Here is a 25,363-nt window from a genome sequence, read left to right as displayed (position 1 = left end):
CTTATATTGAGGTACAAAAAAGTACCTTTCAGTGAAATTCCTTTTTTGTACCCATGGTTTTTGTGCCAGTAAAGATCATAAAGATTATAAACATTATCATCAACTGAATATGGCTCAAAAACTTGATGATCGAAAATTGTCTGGCTTTCAAATAAAAAATGTGCAATTAAAATATATATTGTTTATTAGTAAAGTGATACAGAATACAGAATGTACCCTTTGTCTGGTTAAATGGAACAAATTTGTACTTATTTCTGTTAGAAATTACTTTGTACTTCAGAGGGAACAAATCTGACCCTGTAAAGACCAATATTGTACCTTTGAGGGTACAATTATAAAGAGTGTACCTTTGAGTACAAAAAAGTACTCATATCGTACCTCTGTTTTTTAGAGTGTAAAGAAAAGTACAGTAAAAAATGTACAGTAACATGCTGGCACAGGTAAGGGAGTTGCTGTAGTAAATATTAAAGTATCCATACTGTACATTTCAACCAGATTACTGATGCTGCACATGCTGATGACCAGGCTTGATAATGCTGCTCAACCTGCTTGATAAGCTTGATCGGACCGTTAAACTTGTCCAAACTGATCATGGTTGTAGACCAGTAAAGCCATATGGCTTAATATTACAATCTGTGTAATATTACACCAAAAAGAAAAAAAGCTTGAGCTCTATGTATATGAGAGGTGAAATAATAAAATCTCACTTTTCGTTAATTATTTTTTATTTAATTTGAAAAAGATGAATTATTTAACATTTAACAAGTGTCTCATATTTTATTTGTATCTGTCTCATATTTTATTTGCAATGTCTAAAAATGAAATATTGAAAACTGACTTGATAGTGAACTGGTAAAAAGTTCACTTAATACTTAATACATCTTAAAATGACAAAATAATAATATAATATATCATAATATAGTTCTCAATTAGTACTTTAGTATCTTAGTCCCATTACACCTGATATAACAGCATTTCAGTTTAATAATAAGTGTTTAATATTGTTAGAAATAGTAGTTGTTTACAATGCATATAGTATTTTGCACATTTAAACATATTTGACAAAAGTTTGTACTCGTTATTATGTTTCACTACACCTCAAGTCCATTTCACACCGGACTTGGGGTGTAAGGTTGCGGGATACGTGTTGACCGATTTGAGAAAATAAGATTATTTGTATTTATTTTGAACTGAAACATGTTAGTTGCATTTTTTGCTAATTAAACCTCATTCCACAGCAACAGGGAGAGAGCGAGCGAGCATGCGCGGCTCGTCAGCACGCGCTCACGCTGCCGTGGCCGCTCTCCGTTGAGCAAAAAGCAAAGGGCGTGGCTTGGAGAAGCGTGGACCAATCAGGGCGACCCACGACCGAGCGGACCGCCGGAGCACTGGAGACTGAAGAGCGGCGGCAGACCGCGGGTCCCTCCTCGCGGCGAGTAGAGGTTTGTCTCTCGCGGCGCTGACGGTGGACGTGAACGGACGCGAAAATGGTGACTGTAGCCCTGCCGGCGCACCGGCTGCTCAGCTACATGCCGTTTGTGCTGGTCCTCCTGGATCTTCAGTTGGAAGGTACGCGAGCCTGGGTGTGCAGCCCGAGCTGGAGCGGGTTTGAGGCTGGAGAACTGCACACAAACACCTGGGAGTTTAGCTTAGCATAAACTGCACAGAGATTGAGTGTGGTTAGCTTAGCATAGTTTGGGGAACTTGAGACGTGTCTTTTCTGCTCTCAGGCTGTCACTGACTGTCAGTCAGTCAGTCAGTCACCATGAAGAGAACCTAGCAGCATTAGTGCTTATAATATATGTGTTTATATGTTTAACATATAATCAACATTATTAGCTTAATATATTACCTAGCTTAATTATTAGCACCAGATATCATTAAAACAAACAGTACCATTGCTTTAAAGTATCTAATTTAACATTGTAGTTAGATATAATTAATGTTGTTCAACATTTTAAAGCCAGAGCCATCAAACAGTTGATAATTAATGATATAACACTTATCATGTATCTAACACATTTTATTCACATATAACTTAATGTATTGCTTTAGTGCTTATATAAGGTTTTATTTTAACACACTAAGGCTCCCAACAGGCGTACAATGCTAGTGACCACATTTATGGTGTTGGACTAAAGTCAGTTTCACTTTAAAGATTGTCACAAGTCAGATTAGATCAGTTTTATTTTATACAGCACACCAGTGTATAATCATAGTTGTAGGTGTTAAGCAATCTTTCAGTGTGTCACTGTTTTTGTATTTGTTGCCTTTACAGGAGTGATATGTGGAAAGAGCAACAGTGTTGAGCAACATCTGGAGATGGGGAAGAAGCTGCTTGCTGCCGGACAGCTGGCTGATGCTCTTTCTCATTTCCATACAGCTGTTGGTGAGTTGGTGAGGCTTAGCTGAAATTTGAACCATAGTATGAACTTTTACATTTTAATCATTGGACAAGCATTGAGTTGTGCATTAATTATATAATTCAACATCACTGTTTTCTGAATATGCTAATGATATTGCAATTTGGTCAATTTAATTTTGCATTTATAAAATTAATGTGCATATAAGGTTCTTCTACTTTGTGTTAAATTGCGCCCAGCAAAACTGGCACAGCTTCTGCTTTTCTGCATTTCATAATACAGTGTCAAATTTGTTTAATTCTGTATATTTGTACCATACTAGGTTATATTTGGCCCAACATCACTTATATTTCACTTCCCTCTTTATTTTCCTTTTGGAAAGATGGAGACCCCAAAAACTACATGGCTTACTACAGGAGAGCCACGGTATACCTGGCCATGGGAAAGTCCAAATCTGCTTTGCCAGACCTCAGCAAAGTTATCGAGCTCAAACCGGATTTCACATCAGTACGTTTTGCTTCATTCTGAACATTTAAACCAAGGGCTGAATGTTGTTGCAATTGTTTTTCACCAAAGCCCATGCTATGTTTCAACTCCAGGCCAGACTTCAGAGGGGGAATCTTCTGCTGAAGCAGGGGAAGCTTGATGATGCGGAGAGTGATTTCAAGAAAGTGGTGAGTTTGAAGAGAAAATAAATATCAAAATGGTAGAAGGATAATCTCTCATTTTAATATCTTCTTCTAATTTTGTTCCCTTTATCGTGAAAATTTGATTGCTCATGACCATGTTGACAATTGCTACTCTAGTGTTGTTATAAACATTAATTTCTGTATACAGAACAGACAGTCCCTAAAGCCAATGTGGCATAGCTACAAATTGGCCATTTGTTGTCTGTACTACTAAGATACCATACAATATTATATCCTGTTGATTGGTCCCATGCAGTAACCACATGGCCACTGGCTCCCCAGGATCACAATCTGTGTTTCAGTATTCTGTTGTGTAGGCACGTTTTTATGGCATTTAGAAGCATTATGTGCTCTGCCATCTAGGTTTCATCATATCAAAAATAAAAGCTTTGATGTTGCACTGTCCAGTGCAGGTTTGGAAGTGTTTCTGATAGTCCTTCTGAATATGTTTCTCCATCCCTACTTGTACATAAAACGCAGCTAGAAGACGCTGATAAATGAAGCCTCTTTGGCTGTAAACACTAATGCTGAGGGGGGAATCATGAGAGTATAGCCTTCAGAAGATTTAGCAACAGGTAAAAATTTGTGATTGGCAGTTTACAAGTGGGTCATAGATAGTCTGGATGTAGATGGACAGCTGTTTGATACAGACTAGATCTACTTAAGGAGCTTTACAGAAAACCTATTTTTATGTTACTGTTTACTAAGCAAAAATATATTGCTAATAATAACAATCATGCCTACCTGCTGTTTGTGTGCTTTCTGGGAAAATGTGCCCACTTGTTTTACCCTGTGGGTGTCCTGCAGGATATGTGAAGAAACCGGTGGGAGAGGCTTTTAAAGAATACAGGTTTATGCTTGGATTGTAATAGCTTTTGTGGATCTGAGCTTGTTTAAGAAAATGTAGCAGTAGCTTTTGGGTCTGACTGTCTTGTAAAAGCATATGGGAAGAAGAAGTGATCTTACTTTGTTACATTGAGAAGGAAATTAAAGATACTTCCTGTCTATAAAACTACTAGACTCATTAAAGGTAGTGTATTATTTCACTCTGTTTTCCAGCTGAAATCCAGCCCGAGCAGCAGAGAGGAGCAGGAAGCTCAGAACCAGCTAAAGAAATCTGATGAAATTCAAAAATTAGTGACCCAAGCTCGGAACGATTTCAGTCGCAACGATTATGGTTCGGCAGCGTCGCACCTGGACATAATCATTGAGGTGAGTTGATAAGAGCTCCTTCTAATTCTTTTAATATACACTGTAGGTCAAAGATTTTAAAACAACGAGTGTGATGGGTTACTGTTTCCTATGCTGTAAGAAGACTGATTCACCCAAATGGCCTTCAATGAATAAAATGAGCATTTGTTTCTAATGCTATCAAACATATTAACACATTGCACTCATTTTTATTAAGGCTTGTGCATATGTTGTGTACCTAATGTATTATTATTTTTTTTTGTCTATGTGTTGTATTCTGGATGTGTTTGTCTTGCACTATGGACTGCTTTTGCAGCACTGCAATTGGGGTGTTAAAAATGTTTGGCTTTTGACTAGTACTGTACAAGTTTGTTTAAAAAGGTTAAACAAACGTGATTTATCTCTTTCCCCAAATGCAGCTGAGCAAACACAAGAACATTTATTAAGTTTATTATAGAGCAAACACTAGACTTGTCACCAATCTCTTCTTTGTAAACACACACCCAAATACATCTCTCAACATCTCAGATACCAAACATGTTTGACTAGTCAGCTGCATCTGAGATCATTGATCAACCATACTAAATTGATTTTGTAATAAACTATTTCTTTATTTTTTTAAATTTCAGAGTGTAAAGATATTCACTAAATTAATTCCAAGACTTCTGACATGCCAGAAGTCTTGGGATTGCAGTATGTAAACTAAATACTTTGGACGATGTTTTTGGGTTAGAATCTAAAACAGGATCTACATTTGCAGTACACTGTGGCCTTGTTCTGCTCTTGTAGTGCATGTACACATTCTGACAGAAATCAGATAAACATTTACCTTGAATTTAATTTTGTCACATTACATGATGGAACCTGTTTAACTTGTCCAGTGACTTAAATAGCTCAAGCACTTTTATGTTTCTCTGTAAATGGAAACCAGTGCTCATTACGGGGCAACCTTGAAACAGGTGGCAAAGCAAATGGTTCGACCTGGGAAAACAGTTTCATTTTCATTTTCATTGAAACATAAACTTTGTGCTAACATTTAATGTAAATGTATGATCCAAGAAAAAAATGTAAAGCAACAAAACAATGAGTTATAATTAGAATAATAAAATATAAACACAAAGAAATGGAGGACTAAAATAACACCACGATTATACAAAAGCTAATTGATGGAACTAAAATAAAGTTTAGAAAGTATAAAAGGACGAAATAAATGAAATAAAAAGGTAAAAGGCCAATCGTAAAACCAGTAATTAAACAAAAAAAAGGATGAAATTAATAAAATTAATAAAAAGATAAAAAATAAAATTAGATAAATAAAAGGACAAAATAAATAAAATAAATAAAAAAGGCAAAAGAAAAAACTCAACTAAAACAGTTACAGGCTGTCTGAAGGTGGTTAGAGATTAATAGTTTAAAATGATTTAGTGACTCCACTAGTTTTAGAGTAGCTGAGTTTTAGAATTTTCTGTGGTGAATTTCTGCTCGCTGGTGCACTGAAGATAAAATCTGATTTTCTTAGTTCAGAAAAAACTCTAGGATCCTGACAGGTAATCCAGTCACTAGAGCAGGTCTGATAAGTATTGTTATTTATATTAGTTTAAATCGATTTGCATACATTACAATTCTGATGTCCTCCTTATTAATAAAGTTATTGTAAACACTGCAACATATTTTGAGCATTTAAAAATCTGTAAAAGTGGCATACTTTGAACAATCTACAGTGCTGCCTAATTTAATCACTAACATATCGTGTCAGGCCATGCACACGTTTTTATGCAAAATTAGCTCTTGGAGTGTTTTTGTATGCATCAGTTCAATAAGCTAAACCCCCCAGTTAGGTCAAAAATAACCTCTACTGAATAATTTATCCCACTATCCACCAGTGCTGCTACCTACCACACTGCCCTGGTGCAGGTAGATCAGTAAACTATGTTCCATCACTGATCACTGTGCCTGACTGTGCTTCTGCATCCATCAGACGTGTGCGTGGGACGTGGACTCCAGGGAGATGCGTGCGGAGTGTTTCATTAAGTTGGGCGAGATGGGCAAAGCCATCAGTGACCTCAAAGCAGCCTCCAAGCTGAGGAACGACAACACGCAAGCCTTCTACAAGCTCAGCACCATCTATTATAACCTGGGAGACCACGAGATGTCCCTCAAGTAAGAAGTGGTTTTCTCCATGAGTTCAGTGTCATTTGAAGTGTTGAGTAAAAAGTAATTAGATAATTGTTTTATTTTGGTCCAATGTTCTGGTACTGGAGTGTATATAAATGTAGCTTTAGGCTGAAATGACTCACAATGCTGTCAGCGGCAAGCTTTAATAGTCTCATGCTGTGTGTATCTGCAGTGAGGTGAGAGAGTGCCTAAAACTGGACCCTGATCATCCCCAGTGTTTCAGCCACTACAAGCGAGTAAAGAAGCTCAACAAGCTGATTTTATCGGCTGAGGAACTGATCCAGCAGCAGAGGTGTGTCCTGCCAACATTGTATTTTAAATTAACACACAATTACACAGTTGAGTTCTATTGGACTACCTGTCCGAAGTCCTTATATACTGTCCAAAGTGCTTATATAAAATGTATCACTTAATTTTCACTGATTTTTGCAACAACTCTGTCCACTTATCTCCAGTCAAACAAGACCAAGGTCAGATTACCTTTAAAAAAAACATATTAAATCACTGATAAAATTTGACCATAACCTTCTGAATAGTTTGTAGCTATTGGCACAGTAATACACTCAGCCAGTTTGTCTTGATCTGGATACTGTGCTTGTGCAGATCTCCACAGTGAAGGAGCTTTTCCCCACAGACATTAAAAATAAAGTTCAGCATGGCTTTTGTTTATCGATAAGGCCCTCCTTTCAACAAAAATATTCCAAACAGCTTGTTGGTTATGCTGTAAGTGGAGCAGAATCTGCAGTGTTGCAGCACTACTGGTGAATCTTGGACATAGAGAATTGCAAGCTTGTGTGACTGGAAATAAATGCCCAGCGGTGTCGCAAAGATGACTGCTGAGTGAAATATGAGTGTAAGAAAAGAAAATATTAATATCAGTACAATAGTGTGTTGATTTTCAAGAACACAGTATGTGTTTTTAATGAGTAGTTTACATGTACAGATAGACAGGTAGACAGTGGCTTGTTTTGTAGTGTGTTTAAACCCCGATCATTAGAGCAGTGTTGTACTCTGTCTTCAGATACCCCTGTTATTTCATAAAAAGTGAACTTTTCTTTCTTTCTAACATTTTATGCATTCTCATATTGAGATGCATATTGTTCATGCCAAGTTCTCACAAATATACAACAGTAGTGTGCGGCTTTGTCTGTAAACAGGTGCAATTCTAAGCATTAAAGAAGAAATCCTGGGGTGTGTTCAATCATTTTGATACTTTTGTCGAATAGCCCACCTCCGTTTGCAGCCAGAAATCTGAAATATAGCACTTTTAGCCAGTGCTTTCAACAGGCTCACAGTGCTAAAGATAGGGGGCATTGCGTTGCCCATGCAAAGGAATCTTTCGGTACAAGTTCATACTCATTATCATGCTTCACTACACCCAAAGTCCATTTCACAGCGGATTTCTCTTTTAAAATAATGGTCAAGCACTACTGAGATCTGATGTAAACATATTTTGTCTTATTAGAGCAGCTAGAATATCTCTATCTCTCTCTTTATTTCTCTCTCTCAATCTTAGGTACGGAGAAGCTGTGAGTAAATATGAGTCGGTTATGAAGTCGGACCCAAACGTCCCTCAATATGCCCTCCTTGCCAAAGAGCGTATCTGCCACTGTCTCTCGAAGGTAAGTTTAGGTGATATTCCTCTGTTGACTACCAGATGCCTCTGTGTGCTACAATTATGTTTGAGAAGATACTGAGTTCTGCATATATTCAAATCAGTCTCTGACCAGCCTGAGCTACCACTGATGTTCTGTACAGTCCAAATAATGCGAATGCTGTTTTGGTGTTGTGTGATGACAGGATCAGCAGGGTGCCCAGGCTATCCCAGTGTGCAGCGAGGTTCTCAAATCAGACCCAGAGAATGTGAATGCTCTGAAAGATAGAGCAGAAGCTTACCTCCAGGACGAGCAATATGAAGAAGGTAACTTCAAATACAGAATGTACAGCCAACAATTTTGCTTATCACTGGCACAAATTACATTTCTCACAAGGGCCACATAAAAATACAGTGCATATAAGGCTACGTTACAAGGGCACATTACAAGTCACATTGCTTAAATCAGATTTTTTTGCTCAGATCGGTAATCTTAATGGCTCACATTCACAAATGTAAGTGATCTGTATCTGTGTGTAATGTGAATGAGTCTGTCCCTGAAACGCCTCACATGAGCACATTGATACATGTATAAACGTTGTCTTCACCAACAATGAATAAATGTCATAGTTGAGAGACGACTCGTAGCTTTATAAAAGGAAAATGGATGAGTTAGCAGCTCATATGTGGAGCATCTTTTGCTGGAGTGGAGAGAGAACAGCTGCTCAGGTCGAAAGGTGAAAAAAGGCCGGGTGGTTTGCTTTTGCTGTTTTTGCAGCTATAGCTACACAGCTGCGCCAACAGATGTGTGGGTTAGAGAGAGAAGCACATAGCGCTAATGCTAATGCGTAAAAGCAAAAAGATGCATGAATTCAGATTTGACTGTTCACATTCATGTCGCATGTCCATGGATCAGTATGTATCTGATTAAGTACCATATACTAAAGTAACTCAAATCTGAATTGAAAAAATCGGATTTGGCACGTTCACATAGCCATGAAAAAATCAGATCTGAGCCACACTGAGCAAAAAATCAGATTTCAGTCACTTCAGCCTGGTAATGTGAACTGTAATTAAACTGTAATTGAATAATCAAGCTCCTTGTAATGAAATGCACTTGGTTAGTGTTCTTTAAGGGAACACTACTGCTTTCAATTTAAAAGGAAAAACCCTAGGGATTCTCTTTTAGTGCCTGGTTCTAAGCAAATTTTGCCATTATCCTAAGCTTACTGGTGCTTTTTACTTGTAACGACGTCTCATAGACCATGGTCTCATATTGTGATTGATAGCTATATTTCTGCCATCTCCTCCAAGCTTACCTAAAACTGTTTCATATCTGCAGCTATTAAAGACTTTGAGAGTGCCAAGATGCACAGCGAAAATGACCAGGAGATAAAGGAGGGTCTGGACAGAGCTCAGCGCCTCCTCAAACAGTCGCAGAAGAGAGACTACTACAAGATCCTGGGTGTGAAGAGGTGAGTGGAGCTGCTGGAGTTACTCCCCTGACCTTAGCCTCTACCACAGTTTTTTACATCTGCATCAAAACCACAATTAACACCTGCAACAAATCTATTCTTCAGGACAGCCCAGAAGAAGGAGATCATCAAAGCTTACAGAAAGCTGGCACAGCAGTGGCACCCAGACAACTTCCAGGATCCTGAAGATAAGAAAAAGGCTGAGAAGAAGTTCATAGACATCGCACAGGCCAAGGAAGTGCTCACTGATCCAGGTAAACACTTATTGTTGGAAATAATTTCTTTTTAATGGAAATGTAGTTAAATTAGTTTAAAAGCATATCTAGCAGATTTGCAATTTCACAAAGCTTTACACCCTCGCTCATGCAATCACCCACTCGTTATCTCAGTGCAGCTGTAATTTGGTCGTTCTTTAGTCTCATCCGTAAACCAATTTTCCTTTAATCTAATGCTTGTTTTTGGTTTGGAGATAAATCTCTTCAGAGAACAAAGAGAACATGAATGGAGAACATGCAGAATACTGCGTGAGCTGTCTAATGCTTAATGAAGAGGATTAGTAAAATAATTCAGTGTTTCAGTCTGTAGGAATACAGTTTTCCATCCTCTCTTTTTCTGTTAAATGAACCCTTTTGGTCGCTGTCCCTTTAAAAATGTTTAGGTCTGACTAACTAAGGACTCAAGTAACTAAAGCCATAATCCACATATCATATCAAACCACAGGATCTACCCAATAATCCAACCAGCACTCTGCCGTCCATCTGTTATTAAGAAACCGTGATACAGTGATGGTTTGGAGAGTCATGTTATCTGCTGGTGTTGGTCCACTGTGTTATATCAAGTCCATAGCCAGTGCAGTGTTTTTTATCTTTTGTGGATATGTGGATTTCATTTTCCAGCATGACTTGACACACTGCCCACACTGCCAAAAGTACTAATTGGTCTTATATAATATTCTAATCTAATTCTGAGATACTGATTTTGGGGTTTTCATTGGCTGTAGGCAATAATCATCAATAATAAAACACTTTTAAATTTTTTAATTAAACGCTTAAAATAGATCACTCTGTGTGTAATACATCTATATAATATGATATATATCATTTTGAACTGAATTACTGAAATGAAGTAACTTTCCAATGATATTCTAATTTTTTTGGATGCACTAGTATACATCTTTCAGTGTGCTGATTGGCCAGAGGTAAGCATTGTATTGTGGAGTCATCTAGGTACTTTGCAGTGAAAAGGTCATTTGTGACCTTACAAAAAATACAAATAATATACTCTATCGGTCAAAAGTTTTATAACAGCACAATTTTCACATATTTTTCTGCCATTTAAGCTCTTCAGGTACAGTCAATAACCAGAAATGGTACAAAATCCTGTGTACAATTTTTTTAAGGAATTCTTTAAGGAATAAGGAGCGAATTTTGTGTTTAAAAACAAAGAAACCTTTTTTATTATTTATGGCACCTTTTAAATTTAAACCTTTTAAACCTTTTAAACCTTTTAAGTCTGTGCTCTAATGAATCTTCTACATTCTGTTCTTATGCAGAAATGAGGAGTAAGTTTGACCAGGGTGAGGACCCACTAGACCCAGAGAGCCAGCAGGGCGGAGGCCACCACCACCATCACTTCCGTGGGGGCTGGGAGAGCTTCCAAGGCTTCAATCCATTCGGTTCTGGACCCTTCAACTTTAAATTCGGCTTCAACTGAGAGAGACCCTGGAGGTCAGGAGTTCGGACTGACTCGGTCTGGCCGTGCAGGAGAGATCCGGGACCTGCTGATACTAATTGACACTAACCGGCCGCAGATGTGGCTGCAGATGCTGCCGTGGCATTAAGATGGCCTACTTTGTTGGAGTGGAACCCTCCAGTCTCGCTTAAGTGGACGTGAGCTGTGTTATCTGAAGCAACTCCTCTTTCTTCAGGGATCTTCTGATTGATGAGCGCGCTCGGTTTATTCCAAAGCAAACGCTATGCACACATGGTGATCTTTTCATCCAGTCCTATAAGACTATTGTGTACATAGAAAATGACACTATTTTTCTATAAATTAAATAATGCAATGTTGTAAATACTGAAATAAATCAAGGCGTATTTAATTAACAAACACCTGATGTAGTGTTTACTTCATTGCTTAATTAGAAATTAGGAGCATCATCAAGACAAGCAAGATAGAGAGATTTAACTTAATAATCATCTTTACAGCCTGGTTAAATTTTTTATGGATTTCGCATGACAGGATGACATCTACCACACATCTGGGTTCTGAAAGAGCAGTGCAGAGCCATTTTTCAAATATGTTTTGGATTTACCATTTTAGAATGTTGTCTAAAGCAACCGTTAAAAGCCTCTGACGCTGCAGGTGGTCTGCTCATTTCTCTCACACAGGTTTTTAATCTCTGCCCACCTATTCCAGCTCATAAGAGAACTGTCACTGGACGTTTGTGTGAGGTATAGGGGAATACAGAGCAGCAGGGAAATCTCTGTTGAAAACATAATATCTGTTCATCAAACAATAAGAGTGAAACTAATGAGGGCTGATGAAAAGCCTGGGACCGGATTAAATCACTTTTAGGACCCTTTTGGGTTATAAGCAGTTTTTGAGGAGACGGCCAGCATGCCAAAAGTTAGTAACGCTAGTAACATTTACCTTGGTTGGTGGTGTTGGTTTGAGGGAAATGTTGGTTGCTTGGACATATTTTAGTCTGTAAATACTGAAAAGCATTCATTGAAACATACGCATAACATTTATTATACCACAGTTAGTTCTCACCCTGCAATGTGATTGGATGAGAGACGTTTTATGAGTGACATTATCAGCCAGTAATGCACTGTAACTGAAGCTCTCCATGTATTACTCCGCCAGGGGTAAATAACTAATCATCGACTAGTATAATAATCAATTAGTTGGTCTGCGGTGAGGCACAAGCATGTTCACTTCCATGTAGGAAAGTGAAATTCAGAGATCATTCATTTTTAGTAAATTTATATCCCACTCCCATTTAGCGAACAAATCAGCCTTAGCGTTTTCCCTTCTACCTTAACTTGTAAATTCCACCTTAAAAATGGCCACTCGATCAGCTGTTGCTAGAGCCTGCTAGAGTAGTTAAACACTAAGTGTCATTTTTAGTAAATTTATATCTCTTTATATCTTTAGTGGGTTTTATATTTAACCTTAAATGTGGTGCTAGTTACATTTAGAGTAAAAGAAAATCCAAACATTTTTAATAATAAATTTAAAGCCTTTTTCAAGGTATTTTCTGACTTTAACATTGCATGGAAGTGTTAGAGAGTCACAGCCAAGTGTATATTTACATTACGTACACTGTCCTTGTGTCATTAAATAATAATCATAAAAATAATATTAATGTAACTGTTGGGTTAATTCTTCATGTAAAAACTAATACTTTTAATACAGGTAGGTTGTGTATTTATTATGCAATTACAGCATTAGTTCTCTAAAATATTATTTATCTGAAGAATATCTACTCATTAAAAATATATAAAATACATATATTTCCTTTTTATCTGAGTAATTGATTATTAAAATAATCATTAGTTATAGCCCAGAAACAATATTTGCATGAAAATAGCTCTTCTATTGATAGTGGCATATAAGAAAAATAATGTGTCTCAGCCCATCACTATTCTATATGGAAGCCCACCTAAAATTTTTTTGATATTATTATTATTTTTATATTGTGTGATTCCTCTAAAAGCACAATTATTTCATGATTAGTGAATCCACGACTGAAGTAATCCTCAATAATAATATCCATTTTGCGTCTTTGTCTTACCTGCCTCTGTCTCTGTACAGTATACTAGTATCTCAAAATATTGAGATAGCATCTCAAAATAATGACTTAGTATCTCAAAATATTGAGATAGTATCTCAAAATAATGACTCAAAATAATGAGATAGCAGTTTACTTAATAATAATTAAAAAAATGCTCTGGAATATTTTTATTTTTTTAGGTGGCGGGAATGGGCTTCCATACTATTCTGAATGTGTTAATCTGAAACTTTGAATTACACAAGAATTTAGAAACATCACTGAAGTTCTCCTTTAATGAAAGTGTCCTCAACAACAACAACAACAAAAAAAACTGCAGTCATGGGTCTGGAGATGTTTGAAGGCTTCACTCAGTGGCAATTTAAGGCCCATCCTTTATATAAAGCAAGATGATGATCAAGCTGATATTGAACAACACGTATTATCTCGGCAGTTTAAATGACCTGATCCATCAAAACACAGAATGAACACACTTTTAAACTGTGCAGTCTCTCCTGTCTGTCCTGGAGGAACAATATTAAACTTTTCTTTTTAATTCCTGAGAAAATCCACATCCTCCAACAGCAAGGCTTATTATAGGGTCCTCATGGCTTGTATTGTGTGCTCTCTTCACCCTGGATGGCACATGAAATGACAAATGTCCAATATGATACAGCATTAACACTTGTAACAGACACTGACACATGAACACAGGAACACACACACAGGTTAACATAATAGAAGTTCAACAGTAGTTTAGAGAAATTCTATTGGACATGAATAATTCACATAACCCAGCTACTCACCAGGACTCCTACAATTTACTTGCATTGCCCTTGCAGTAGGACATGAGGAAGAGCATGCATCACTGGGCAGCCAATGTACTTAGAGGAAAGGGCTGGATCCTGTATCACAATGGGAGCCAATTGTGCTCTCTCTGACTCTGGCTGCTGATGGCAAAGTAGCGTGAAATTTTCTTTACTCATTACTGAAACTTTTCCCTCCTCATGTCCTTTAGGGGGCTCTGTAGACCACCATAACAAATGCTTTAATTCACATACAGGTGCATCTAAAAAAAAAAAAAAAAAAAAAAATTTATTTCAGTAATTCAGTTCAAAATGTGAAACTCATATATTATATAGATGTATTATACACAAAGTGATCTATTTTAAGTGTTTATTTATTTAATTGTTGATAATTATGGTTTACAGCCAATGATAACCCAAAAATCAGTGTCTCAGAAAATTTGAATATTATACAAGACCAATTGGTAGTTTTGGCAGTGTGGGCAGAGTGCCAAGTCCTGCTGGAAAATGAAATCTGCATCCTCATATAAGTTGTCAGCAGAGGGAAACATGAAGTGCTGTAAGATTTTCTGGAAAAACACTGCAATGACTTTAGACTTGATAATAAAACACAGTGGATCAACATCAGCAGATGACATGTCTCTCCAAACCATCATTGATCATCAGTACATTTTATATTCTGAGCAGAGTCTGGAGGAAGAGGTCTAATGTGAAGTTTCCACAATCAATCAGTGATGGTTTGGAGAGAAATAATCATCAACAATAAAATAAATAAACGTTTAAAATAGATCACTCTGTGTGTAATACATCTATATAATATATGAGTTTTACAGTTTGAACTGAATTACTGAAATACAGTAAGTTTTAAATTATATTTTTTGAGATGCACCTGTACTTAATTTGTGTCAAATTTGCTGCATAATTTCACTTCAGCATGCCTTCTTTTTGTAAACATCAAGTATAGCAACACTAAAGCTTGAAATGAGCTTGGAATGATTCAGAAAAAGGATGTGTGCAATTTTAAAAGAGAAATGTGGAGAATATACATGTTTTTCTTATGTGAATACCAGTGCAATTATTTTTATATAAACTGGCCAAAAGTAGATGCTTGACAGTGCCTGATCTTTTCCTACCACGCTGCAGTTTCCCAGAAGGCATATGGTTATGCAGAGTCAACAGCAGTTGGGGACGAAAAAAAGAGATGTGTGAAAGGTACAGTAAAAAAAAATTTTCACATGATGATGACGATAATGATGACGACAATCATACGCCATGGTCATAGTCTGAATCACACTGCTGGAAATTCTTCTGTATGTCACGTGAGTTTGGTTTAATGGAAAATTCCACTTATTGTACCAAAACAAGTTGTTTAAATCAAGGCGCCTCTCATCACCATCCATAAATAGAAATATATCTTCACATCTGCTTAAAAATCGTGTTTTGTTCAGTGTTCCTGTCTCCTCACGCTCTTCGTGAAGCTGAGATTTCAGTTTAATACTGTCTGGTAGAGTAGTTTAATGGGAAATGCTCGTGTCCGTGCAGCAGCAGAGTTCAGGCCGCACTGAAGGATGAGGTGCAAACATGTCCGTCTTCTATCAGGAAGGTGCTAGAGTTCGTCCCTCTGATTCCCTGTGTAAAAACGAAGAAAAAAGAATAAGAAACACTTTTAAAAGCGTCTACTTACTCTCTACTACTCTGCTTTTTTTTAATGCGGTTCTTGCGGACCCACAGCACCACACTGTTCCAAGCATTCTTTAATGGTTTCGAGTGTCCTGCGACTCTTCAGCTCATGATCAGTTGAGGAGCTGGAGCTGAGGGTACTTGAGTTTTTCCACCTGAGCACTTTCTGTAATAGGTTTGGCCTAGGTTTTCTATAAACTATAACATTAATAATTATAGTGATATCCTCAATAATATATAATAATGAACAAATAATAATTTGTCTTCGCATTTAGCATTTCACCCTAAAAAGTTTAGCTGCAAAATCAGGTTGATGCATCACTGATACTCCATGTTTAAACCGGTGTCTCAATCATTGACACTCCAGGCTGAACATAATGCTTACAGCATCATGTATCTGTGGTGAAGTGGCAGAATAACAATTCTAAGAACTGCATAATGCTGCAACACATTTCATGTTTCAAAGTTTATTTTCACACACATAGTTATACACAGTACAACATGCAGTGAAATGCTTTCAACAACTGTATCTGTACACTAATCAACAATATGACAAATAAATGCAAAAGTGCAAATAAGTGTGCAACATAATAGGGATGCAACAATACCACTTTTTCCTTACCGATACCGATACCAGCTTTTCTGGTATTGGCCGATACCGAGTATCGATACCAACTGTTTTATCCTGAATAAGATATAATAACCTGATTGGCTGCTCCGCAGTTTCCACCTTCTTTTTGAAAGATCTGTTAAGATGACTGGCTGCAGTAGATAATGATTGACAAGGAGCTCCTGTTGTCGACTTAAAATTATTTAATTGAACATGTAATGATCAAAATATGGTCAAAAACAGGAAAATCTTTAGCCGCTTTTCAGATTTTCTATTTTTATTTTTTTATTACAAGATATATGTGCACCCCTCACCCCAGGTAATCATGGTATAGATTACCTGACTACTAAAATAAATAAGAAAAAACACTCACCTGTATGTTTTGTCTGTGTTTGTGATGGTCCTGTGTTGGACGCCTCCGGTTTCTGTTCCTGTACCCGTTTCAGCAGCTGTTTGATCTCGCTGTCGTAGCTGGTCCACTCGGGCACGATGCGGACGGCCGCGCTCAGCTTGGGCTCTTTGGTCTTGGGGTTGTTACACTGCGGATAATCAGCACACCAAAAACAAACTCATCACTGGGGGTGTCCGATATTGAGGAAAAAAAAATCTCCATAATTTCTGTAATTTTGATAACAAACAATACTAAAATATGTTTTTTGTACAAGCGTTATATTGTACTAGCCTGCACATATTTAAGGATGATAACTAAAATAATGGAAGCAATATATTTAAAGCAATATATTCAGAGAAATTATAATAGCAGTGTTTTGGTCAGCTCTGCTGGAAACGAAATCAGCGCTAATCATCAGACTACAGCTCCAACTAATGAGACATTTCCCACTGCAGCTTCTAGAGCTGGCAGCCCGAGCGGCGAGAGTGTAAATGAGAAAGCTATTCTCGTCTGTGTATGTATGTGTGTGTGTCTCAGGTAGTTGTGATGAAGATATTAATTATTGCCATTTCTTCCTGACTGGTCAGATTAAAGGCATTTTTGCATAAATTAGCTTTAGCTCTTGATGTTTCTGGCTATTTTAGCGACGCCTCAAGTCACAGTGTTTTGTCTGAGTGGCGTTCTGTCTCAGGGGCTCTATAGTCTCAAGCTGAATCTCCATTCTTTAGAGGGTAAAGGTATTTCTAGTTAATTTATGGCTACAGACTGAACTCATAAATGACTGCTTCCATTACAGAAACCAAGAAGCTACAAAAGCAAAAAAAAGTTTACAACTCTCATTACTTATGCTGCAAAGCTTCTTTCAGCCCATAGCGACCCTGGTAAAGGTCAGAGTGGGTGTAAAACATGCATGCTAATACAAACCGGTCCCGTGTTCTACATTCTCTGATGAAGAAAGGACCACAGCCGCTTGTAGCCACTAAGCGGGCTGCGTTGGCCCTGTGCAGAAGATGTTCTGCTGGACCACTGCCATACTGCCATAATGCCATACTGCGTAACTAATGCTGCCTTTAAGTCATGTTGCAAGTATTGTGTTTATGAGGTGAGTGCACCGCAAACTTTTATACTACTCAGGTCTTAACTGGTCACATTGAAGGTTTTAGAGTTCTATGATAAATACAGAGGAAAACTACAAATGATTTATATAAACACTGAACACTCTAATTGAATAACTAATACATAATAAAGTGACAAAACTGAGAATACAATAGCACCCTACGCAACCCTAAAACACTCCAGACCAGTGGGGGCACCAACATTTTACAAAGTGTGATGTTAAAAAACTAGCAGCGCATTAGTCTAAATATCTGGATACATGTGGACAGGGCCTTGGACCATGTGATGACTGACTACACAATGTAGTCAGGGCAATAGATACAACCCTACAGCAGCTGGTTACAATATATTATGTTCTGTTAGAAGTTGGCCTTTGTTTCTGTGAGAGTAAAAAGCCTTCACCACTAAAAAAAGGAAGTGTGTCTTCCAAATTGGGGAGAAAACAGATAAAAATATACATAATTTATAGATAAAGCATTTTAAATTGATTACATGTAAGTTATTTAGAGGTTTTTTAATGGGTTACTCTTAACCACACTTATAAAACCACCTGCATAGAAATCCCCTTGTCTCTACAAGCTTAAAAGTATGAAAATCTGAAGTGGAATTCCGAGTCAGTTCATTAAGGGATTAATGAACACCTTCATGGTTGAAGCAAGCGTGTGATCATTTATGCATACCATCAAGAACCCATCAGAGAATGCTAATGGGTGTACAGAAACTTCCACTCCTTAAGCAACATAAGGCACACTAGGGACAGGAAAGATGTTTAGCTGCACTGTCACTTTAACTGCAGGGACACGTACCAGGTCGATTGTCTTGGCAGTGGGTTTGGATGAATCATCACACCAGGTCTCGCACCACAGCCACTCCTGAGGAAGGGACTTTATCGCCACTTGGTGGATCATGTTATTGGGAAGGTCCTGTCAGCATCAAAAGAAAGGTTATGAAATCTAGCTTAGATTTTAGCATTTAATATTATGTAAAGGCTGTGTAAGAGCTCTGACCTGGTCCAGATTAGAAAGGCTGTTGGGATCTTGGCTTAGGGCTTGGTATTGTCCACGAAGACGGTCACCTGCTGCAATCTTCCTAAACTTCTTCAAATCCACTACATACAGTGCACTAAAACAGAAGGGGGGGGACGTAAGCGACCATAGGACACTGAACTAGGCAAAATCACTAGCACAATAAATACATGAATTACTAAAATAACCTGAAAGTGTTTAATAACCCAATAAATTATTTAATTTGATTTATTTTGTCTGTAATATCCTGAGCAGTTCTAATTTAATACAACAAAATGACTGCAGTTCAGGATAATGCAATATGCACCTCTAATAAACAGTGAGCAGTTAAAAAAGTGTCCAGATCATATGAAAATGGTTTACTAATCAGAAGACACTAAAAATTCTGATAACCGATAATAATGAATGTTTTTCAAATTAAACTACTGGTCAAATGGTTTATAACACACCCATTTTCTTCCCTTTATTTTTGCCATTTAAGTTCTACAGGTCCAGTCAATAACTGGAAATTGTACAAAATCCAGTGTACAAAATTTTGCCAGGGCCTTTAAATAAAACAAATGAACTAAAAGTGAAATAAAATTCAGCAGTGAAGAGAACAATTAGAGGTCTGACAGTAATTAGAGGGGGAAGTGCAGTAATCAAGTCATTTCTAAGACGAGAAAATAAAATAGTAGCTTGTCTGAGTCATACTGCACTGCTAACAGACAACAAAAAAATGGGTGCGTTTTCTAAGGTCTAAGTCATATTTCTTACAATAATAATAAAAATACAGAAATAGAAATTATAATTTGAGAGTATAGTGTTATTGTCACACAAAAACATTCCAAACCTAAAAATATAATTCAATTCAATTCAATTCAATTTTATTTATATAGCGCTTTTTACAACAAAGGTTGTCACAAAGCCGCTTTACAGGAAAAACAGGTCCACGCCTCTTATGAGCAGCACCACAGAGATGCCAATTTTATGGTGACACAGTGGCAAGGAAAAACTCCCTTTAAGAGGAAGAAACCTTGGAAGGAACCAAGACTCAGTCCGAGGAACCCATCCTACTCGGGTTGACCCGCTCAGTACAAACAAACAACAAACAACAAACAAATAACAGAACAAAAACAGTACAGAGAATTAATGTGAACTATGGCTAATATAACAGGTACTAATTTATGAATATAAGAATGTGATGGGCACAAACTATAGAGCTATGGCTAATACAGAAACAGAATAAATATAAGGAGTGGTCTACACAAAATAAAACGGGTGGTTTTATTTTTAAGGGTGATGAGTGTAGGTACACATGCATTGTACATAGGTAATCACTGTGGTCACCTTGTATCTCCAAAAGCATTTCTATTGGTCAATCCATCATCAAATTTTGACTCAAAATTAAGAACATTTTTTTCCAGATTTGCATTTAGTCAATAAATGAAAAAATGGAGATCACATAATATTTTATGAAACTGTGTTTATAACAGCAACTATTTAAAAAGGACAGTTTGCTAATATCTCAGTAGGTCCCTACTTTTACACTCAGATTACTTAAACCAACCTGATGTGATACTTCCTATGAGCAAGATGTGAGGCCCAGTATCCAGTCTTCCAGAAACGGTAGCCCTCCATTTCTCTCCGGCTGTCGCAGAACGGCGTGTACCCGTAAGGGGCGCCTTCCAGGTCCAGCTCCCTCAGCTCTTTCAAATCTGCCCTGACAATCTGAGTAAACACAGGAATTCAGTATAAAAAAGCAACAAAAAAAAAGCATTAATACAGCACACTAGTTCAGATTTTAACCAAGCACTTCAGCAGCAGGAAAGCTTTCTTATTGGTTAAGAGAAGTTTTTTTTATTATTAGAGAATTTTTTTGCTCAAACCACCAGTTAACCCTTTTGAGCTCATGCTTACCTGATCTGCATCGACGAAGATGATCTTATCCACAGCTAAAGGGAACAGTACGTCTAGGAAGAGGATCTTGTGGCCCCAGATTATGCGCTGCTTCTCCGTCTGCTGATGCAGCCAGCGGGGCCACTTATACTGCACCAATTCATACTGGAACCCATAGGCCTCAGCCATGTGGGGAATAGTTTCCTACACACACAAACACAATCATGGAGCACATAATATTTTTTTAATATTAATATTATGGCATAAAGGTGTATATGAATATAGCACACACAACCACCCACACACCAATGCGCACACTCACACACACTTTTCACCTTAAAGGAGGGTGAGAGGTAGTTCTTCAGGAACCAGAACTTGACAGGGGTTTTAGTGTGCCGCAGGACAGACAGCATCATTATTCTGAAAAAGAGAAAGATAAGAGGTTGAAAGAAGGAAAGAAGACGAAAGTAAAACAGTGTGTGTCCTCCGTTCTTCGTGAGCGTGTGTGTGCCCTACCTCAGAAAGCGCTCATACAGATGCCCAGAGGCCACTGAAAAGATGTTGAGCACATCCTCCTTTTTCTTGTCCCCTTCCTCCACGCTGGAGCTGCCTGTTAGACTGCAACACACACACACACACACGTTTTTTTTTCTTACTGCAGTTACAGAAACACTCAGACTCGTGCATGTTGAACAGTGTTCACATTACAGGTCTGATTGTGAAACAGATGTGATTTTTCTGTGACCAGTGTGAACGCATCACATATCCCACACACATGTGATTATAATTTAAATATCTAGGATGGGAATTTTATAATTATTAATTTAATCATTTTGTCGATATCATATACGTTTATAAATAAACTGCTTCACTAACTGTATTAAATATAAATCTAGTATGGATTAAAGTATATCTTACATTGTGCATTCTACTGTATTTTAATGTCGAACAGTTACACAGTCTACAATACTTACATTAATGTCGAACAGTTACACAGTCTACAATACTTACATTTTTATAACCCTGTACAATTAGAGATTCAATCATTTTGCCAATTATTTAAATATAAGCAATGCAAGGCAGAATAAAGGCAGAATATATATATCATATTTTTACATTACATTTTAGAATTTAGTTTGTATTCATTTTCTTATGTTGCGTTTAAAGAAGCATAACTATGTGAACAGATCCATTAATCAAGCCATATTAAATATGTCCATATTCAATTCAATTTGCCATTTATCTGGACTTGTTGAGTAACTGTAATCACAGGGTTGTGGGTTGGATTACCAAGCTGGCATATGCAAAAAGAAGCCTTTTAATGTCCAACTATATGAAAATAAAATAAATTAAATAAAAATATCCCCAAGCATTAAACTTAAGTAGAAAAAATGGAAAAATGGACACTTGCTTAATTTAATTATATTGCAATTATATTATTACATTATACATGTTATTTGAACTGTTATTGTTATTACTGAGCTTTGTACATTTTTAAGATAAAACAAAATGTCCCAAGGATTAACTAATGTATATAAAAATAAATAAATAAAAAGATAAATACAAAGAAGAGGCTAGAAGACTTCCACTATTCTAATGTAATGAACACAGTCTTGGCATTCTGAATAAAATTCACCACTAACAATCACTATCAATCCAGCATGCGTAAAGCACAAAGTCACACATAAAAAAACAACAAAAAAAAACACACACACACACCCGCCAGCAGCCAGTTTTTGATGCTGATGCTGTTTCTACGGTCATTACAGCCTCTTGTTAATTACTGTGCTGACCCGTCTCGAGGGCACCTGCTCAAGAGCTTTTAGCTCATCATAATTTAAATAAAAAATGAAAATAAAAAAAAAATAAAAAATAAAAAAACAACTGGCACAGGCCACAGGGCTGCTGAGGGCAGCAACCCACACTGCTTCAGGCCATGATGGGATGCTGTAGTGTAAAGCATTTTTTAATTTTTTTTTATTTCAAATGATTACAGACTGGTATATTCTCATGCATCCTCAATCGCAAACCATGATATCCTAAACAGGACAGGTGATTTAACATGATACAAACGGCTTGAACAATCACATCCAACTCAGTATGTAAACACAGTGTGTACCGGCAATAAAACACACACTTGTATCAGCTGCTATTGATGGGTCTGCAGCCACTGTAATGGCCCAGTAGAGGACAGCACTGGGCAAGGTTTTAAAACTGGCCAATTTAAGCAACAGTACAGCAAAAATACAATTCCCTCTTTAACTTAAATAAAAATGGAAACGCACAGACAAAAGAGATTTATCACAAATACAACCTTACAATTAAATGTGTTTTATTAAGATTTTTAGTGACAGACCAGTACTAAGAATCGCTGTAAAAAGGTACAAAAATGATAAATGGTTTTAAATTTTTAATCAAATAAAAATCTGAAAAGTGTCCAAATGAGCACTGTTTAATCCATCATCCAAAAATGGAAAAAGTAATCTACAACTGCAGATCTACCAAGTCATTGCCATTCACCCAAACTGACAGATCAAGCAAGGAGAGCACAGGTCTAGAGAAGCAGCCAAGAGGCCCATGGTCACTCTGGAGGAGCTGCAAAAATCCACAGCTCAGGTATTAGGGCAATATATAAGTTGTGCACTTATCAAATATGGCCTTTATGGAAGAGTGGCAGGAAGAAAACTATTGTTCAAAGAAAACATAAAGAAGTTCCGTTTGCAGTTTACCACAAGCCAAACATGTGGAAGAAGGTACTGTGTTCAGATGAGACCGGTGTTGAACATTTTGGACTAAATGCAAAACGCTATATGTGGTGGATAATTAACACTAACTAGTCAACCTCAACATATTATCCCTACTGTGAAACATGGTGGTGGCAGCATCATGCTGTTGGGATGCTTTTCTTTACCAGAGACAGGGAATCTGGGCAGAGCTGGAAGATCGATGGAGCTAAATACAGATTAATCCTATTGGAGGCTGCAAAAGACTTGAGATTGGGATGGAGATTCACCTTCCAGCAAGACGATGACCCTAAATATACAGCCAGAGCTACAGTGTAATGGTTTAAATATAATAATATACATGTGTTAGATTGGCCCAGTCAAAGTCCTGACCTAAACTGACTTAAACTTCTGTGACAAGACATGACAACTGCTGTAATTGCAGTGATAGGTGGCTCTGCCAAGTATTGATACAGGGAGGCTGAATACATTAAAACGTCACACTTTTTAGTATCTTATTTAATGAAACATTCTAAAACGATGTTTCATTTTTATTTTCACTGACATGCTCTTACAGAGTTGTGATTGCAGTGTGAGTGAATATCAGTGATATTGTGGTCTTTAGAAGACAGATTTATAACCACTTCAAACACTTATCTTTGACTTATTCACACATTCAGAGTATTCAAATGCAGCTGAACCAAGATTTCAGCTTCAACAAGATGTTCCAGACAAGATAGAATTGCACCTATAACAGCTTACAAAGTCTGGGACAATAACATGCGCTTTCAGAATCGTACAGGATTTTCTGGCTGAACTCATTGCCTGTACTCAGTGGTGGCTGACTGAATGGTGAGAGCCAAGACACCATACCTTTTCAAAGAACTATCCAGTGCAAAAAGAAATCAGAGCTTCTATTTCTACTGCAGTAGATGTCATACCCTCAATCAGAGTTTTGAAACGTTTCTATAGAAAAACTCTAACTAGTATCACAGAGACAAAGACATCAAAAGCAACCTCTGGGAAGCGACTGAGCAATGCCATGGGACTAGTCCTGTATCACTTTTGTCATTCATGACTGTGCTGTCCACTGTGGGTGGTAATTCCTTCTAAGATGTATTCCCAATACATGAGACAACGTGGCTATATAATGGGATATTGTATATAATTTGCAAGTGTCTCATCCATATGGCACTCATTATTAGACCTCACTCCAACTCCCATAATTCCCATCACCATCACCTTGCCATGAGCACACTTGCCAGTGTTTAACCTCAATCACAAGATAACACCTTACAAATAATACAGGTGTTGCAGTTACCAAGCCATCCTTTGAGGTACAATATCTCCCTATCATCCAATTTGCTTAAGAAATAATTGTATTAAACCCAAACAATATTTTCTGATTTAATCGCAATTAAAATCATGAATACATTTTTTAAATAATTGTTAAATGATGGAGATTATAATAATAGTGTAGTGTATTGTGGTATAGGCCTGGAGGACTAGGCCTTTTTTTTGCTGTATTATAATATCTCATGGAGGTTTTAATGCTTTTTAAATGAGATCATTTGCTGAGTAACTAAGTTTAATTTAGAGCTTTAATAGAGGAAATGAATGCTAGTGTAGCTCCATATTCCACCTTCAACAACTTGGATAGAGGAACCTGCTATCAGCTGTGTGTTTGTATGAGAGAAATGGAGAGCGAGAGAAAGAGAAAGAGAGAGAGAGAGAGAGAAAGAAACAGAGAACCTACATTTCAGTATTAATAAAAAGTAATCTACCTTCTGAACTAAACAGTAGTTACACTGTGTTTGATCGCTAAGCTGAACAACTAATGCATCAACATGTTATCATTGCCAGCCCTAGTTA

At 37.2% G+C, this 25,363-nt stretch overlaps 2 protein-coding genes across 5 annotated transcripts in view; one reads left to right on the top strand and one right to left on the bottom strand.

The window, feature by feature from the left end:
• Window positions 1-1,388: 1,388 nt before the first annotated feature.
• On the top strand, window positions 1,389-11,596 carry dnajc3a (DnaJ (Hsp40) homolog, subfamily C, member 3a). Its single transcript, XM_007260581.4, has 12 exons — window positions 1,389-1,569; window positions 2,279-2,389; window positions 2,746-2,870; window positions 2,963-3,037; window positions 4,112-4,264; window positions 6,222-6,403; window positions 6,591-6,710; window positions 7,935-8,040; window positions 8,219-8,339; window positions 9,355-9,487; window positions 9,593-9,741; window positions 11,040-11,596. The coding sequence occupies exons 1-12, from the start codon at window positions 1,488-1,490 to the stop codon at window positions 11,198-11,200; spliced, it is 1,518 nt and encodes a 505-aa protein (XP_007260643.3). The 5' UTR covers window positions 1,389-1,487; the 3' UTR covers window positions 11,201-11,596.
• Window positions 11,597-15,296: 3,700 nt separating this feature from the next.
• The window catches only part of uggt2 (UDP-glucose glycoprotein glucosyltransferase 2), a 61,813-nt gene continuing 51,746 nt past the window's right edge, over window positions 15,297-25,363 (bottom strand). For all 4 annotated transcript variants that reach the window (XM_049484911.1, XM_049484910.1, XM_049484913.1 and 1 more), the window contains 8 exons: window positions 21,285-21,386; window positions 21,104-21,188; window positions 20,790-20,972; window positions 20,440-20,600; window positions 18,873-18,987; window positions 18,672-18,788; window positions 16,732-16,897; window positions 15,297-15,697 (listed from right to left, as the gene is read on the bottom strand). In XM_049484911.1, coding sequence (XP_049340868.1) covers window positions 15,675-15,697; window positions 16,732-16,897; window positions 18,672-18,788; window positions 18,873-18,987; window positions 20,440-20,600; window positions 20,790-20,972; window positions 21,104-21,188; window positions 21,285-21,386 — 952 coding nt within the window. In that variant the 3' untranslated portion in view covers window positions 15,297-15,674. The remainder of the gene's footprint in view (window positions 15,698-16,731; window positions 16,898-18,671; window positions 18,789-18,872; window positions 18,988-20,439; window positions 20,601-20,789; window positions 20,973-21,103; window positions 21,189-21,284; window positions 21,387-25,363) is intronic.

The sequence above is a fragment of the Astyanax mexicanus genome, chromosome 11 (assembly GCF_023375975.1).
Source record: "Astyanax mexicanus isolate ESR-SI-001 chromosome 11, AstMex3_surface, whole genome shotgun sequence".
In the NCBI taxonomy this organism is placed as follows: domain Eukaryota; kingdom Metazoa; phylum Chordata; class Actinopteri; order Characiformes; family Acestrorhamphidae; genus Astyanax; species Astyanax mexicanus.
Note: the sequence above shows the minus strand (reverse complement) of the source record. Positions and strands in the feature narration are given on the sequence as shown.

Coding starts and splice junctions, on each gene's coding strand:
- dnajc3a (XM_007260581.4), top strand. CDS start 1,488: ATGGTGACTGTAGCCCTGCCGGCGCACCGGCTGCTCAGCTACATGCCG. Junction 1,570..2,278: donor CCTGGATCTTCAGTTGGAAG/GTACGCGAGCCT, acceptor TTGCCTTTACAG/GAGTGATATGTGGAAAGAGC. Junction 9,488..9,592: donor AAGATCCTGGGTGTGAAGAG/GTGAGTGGAGCT, acceptor TCTATTCTTCAG/GACAGCCCAGAAGAAGGAGA.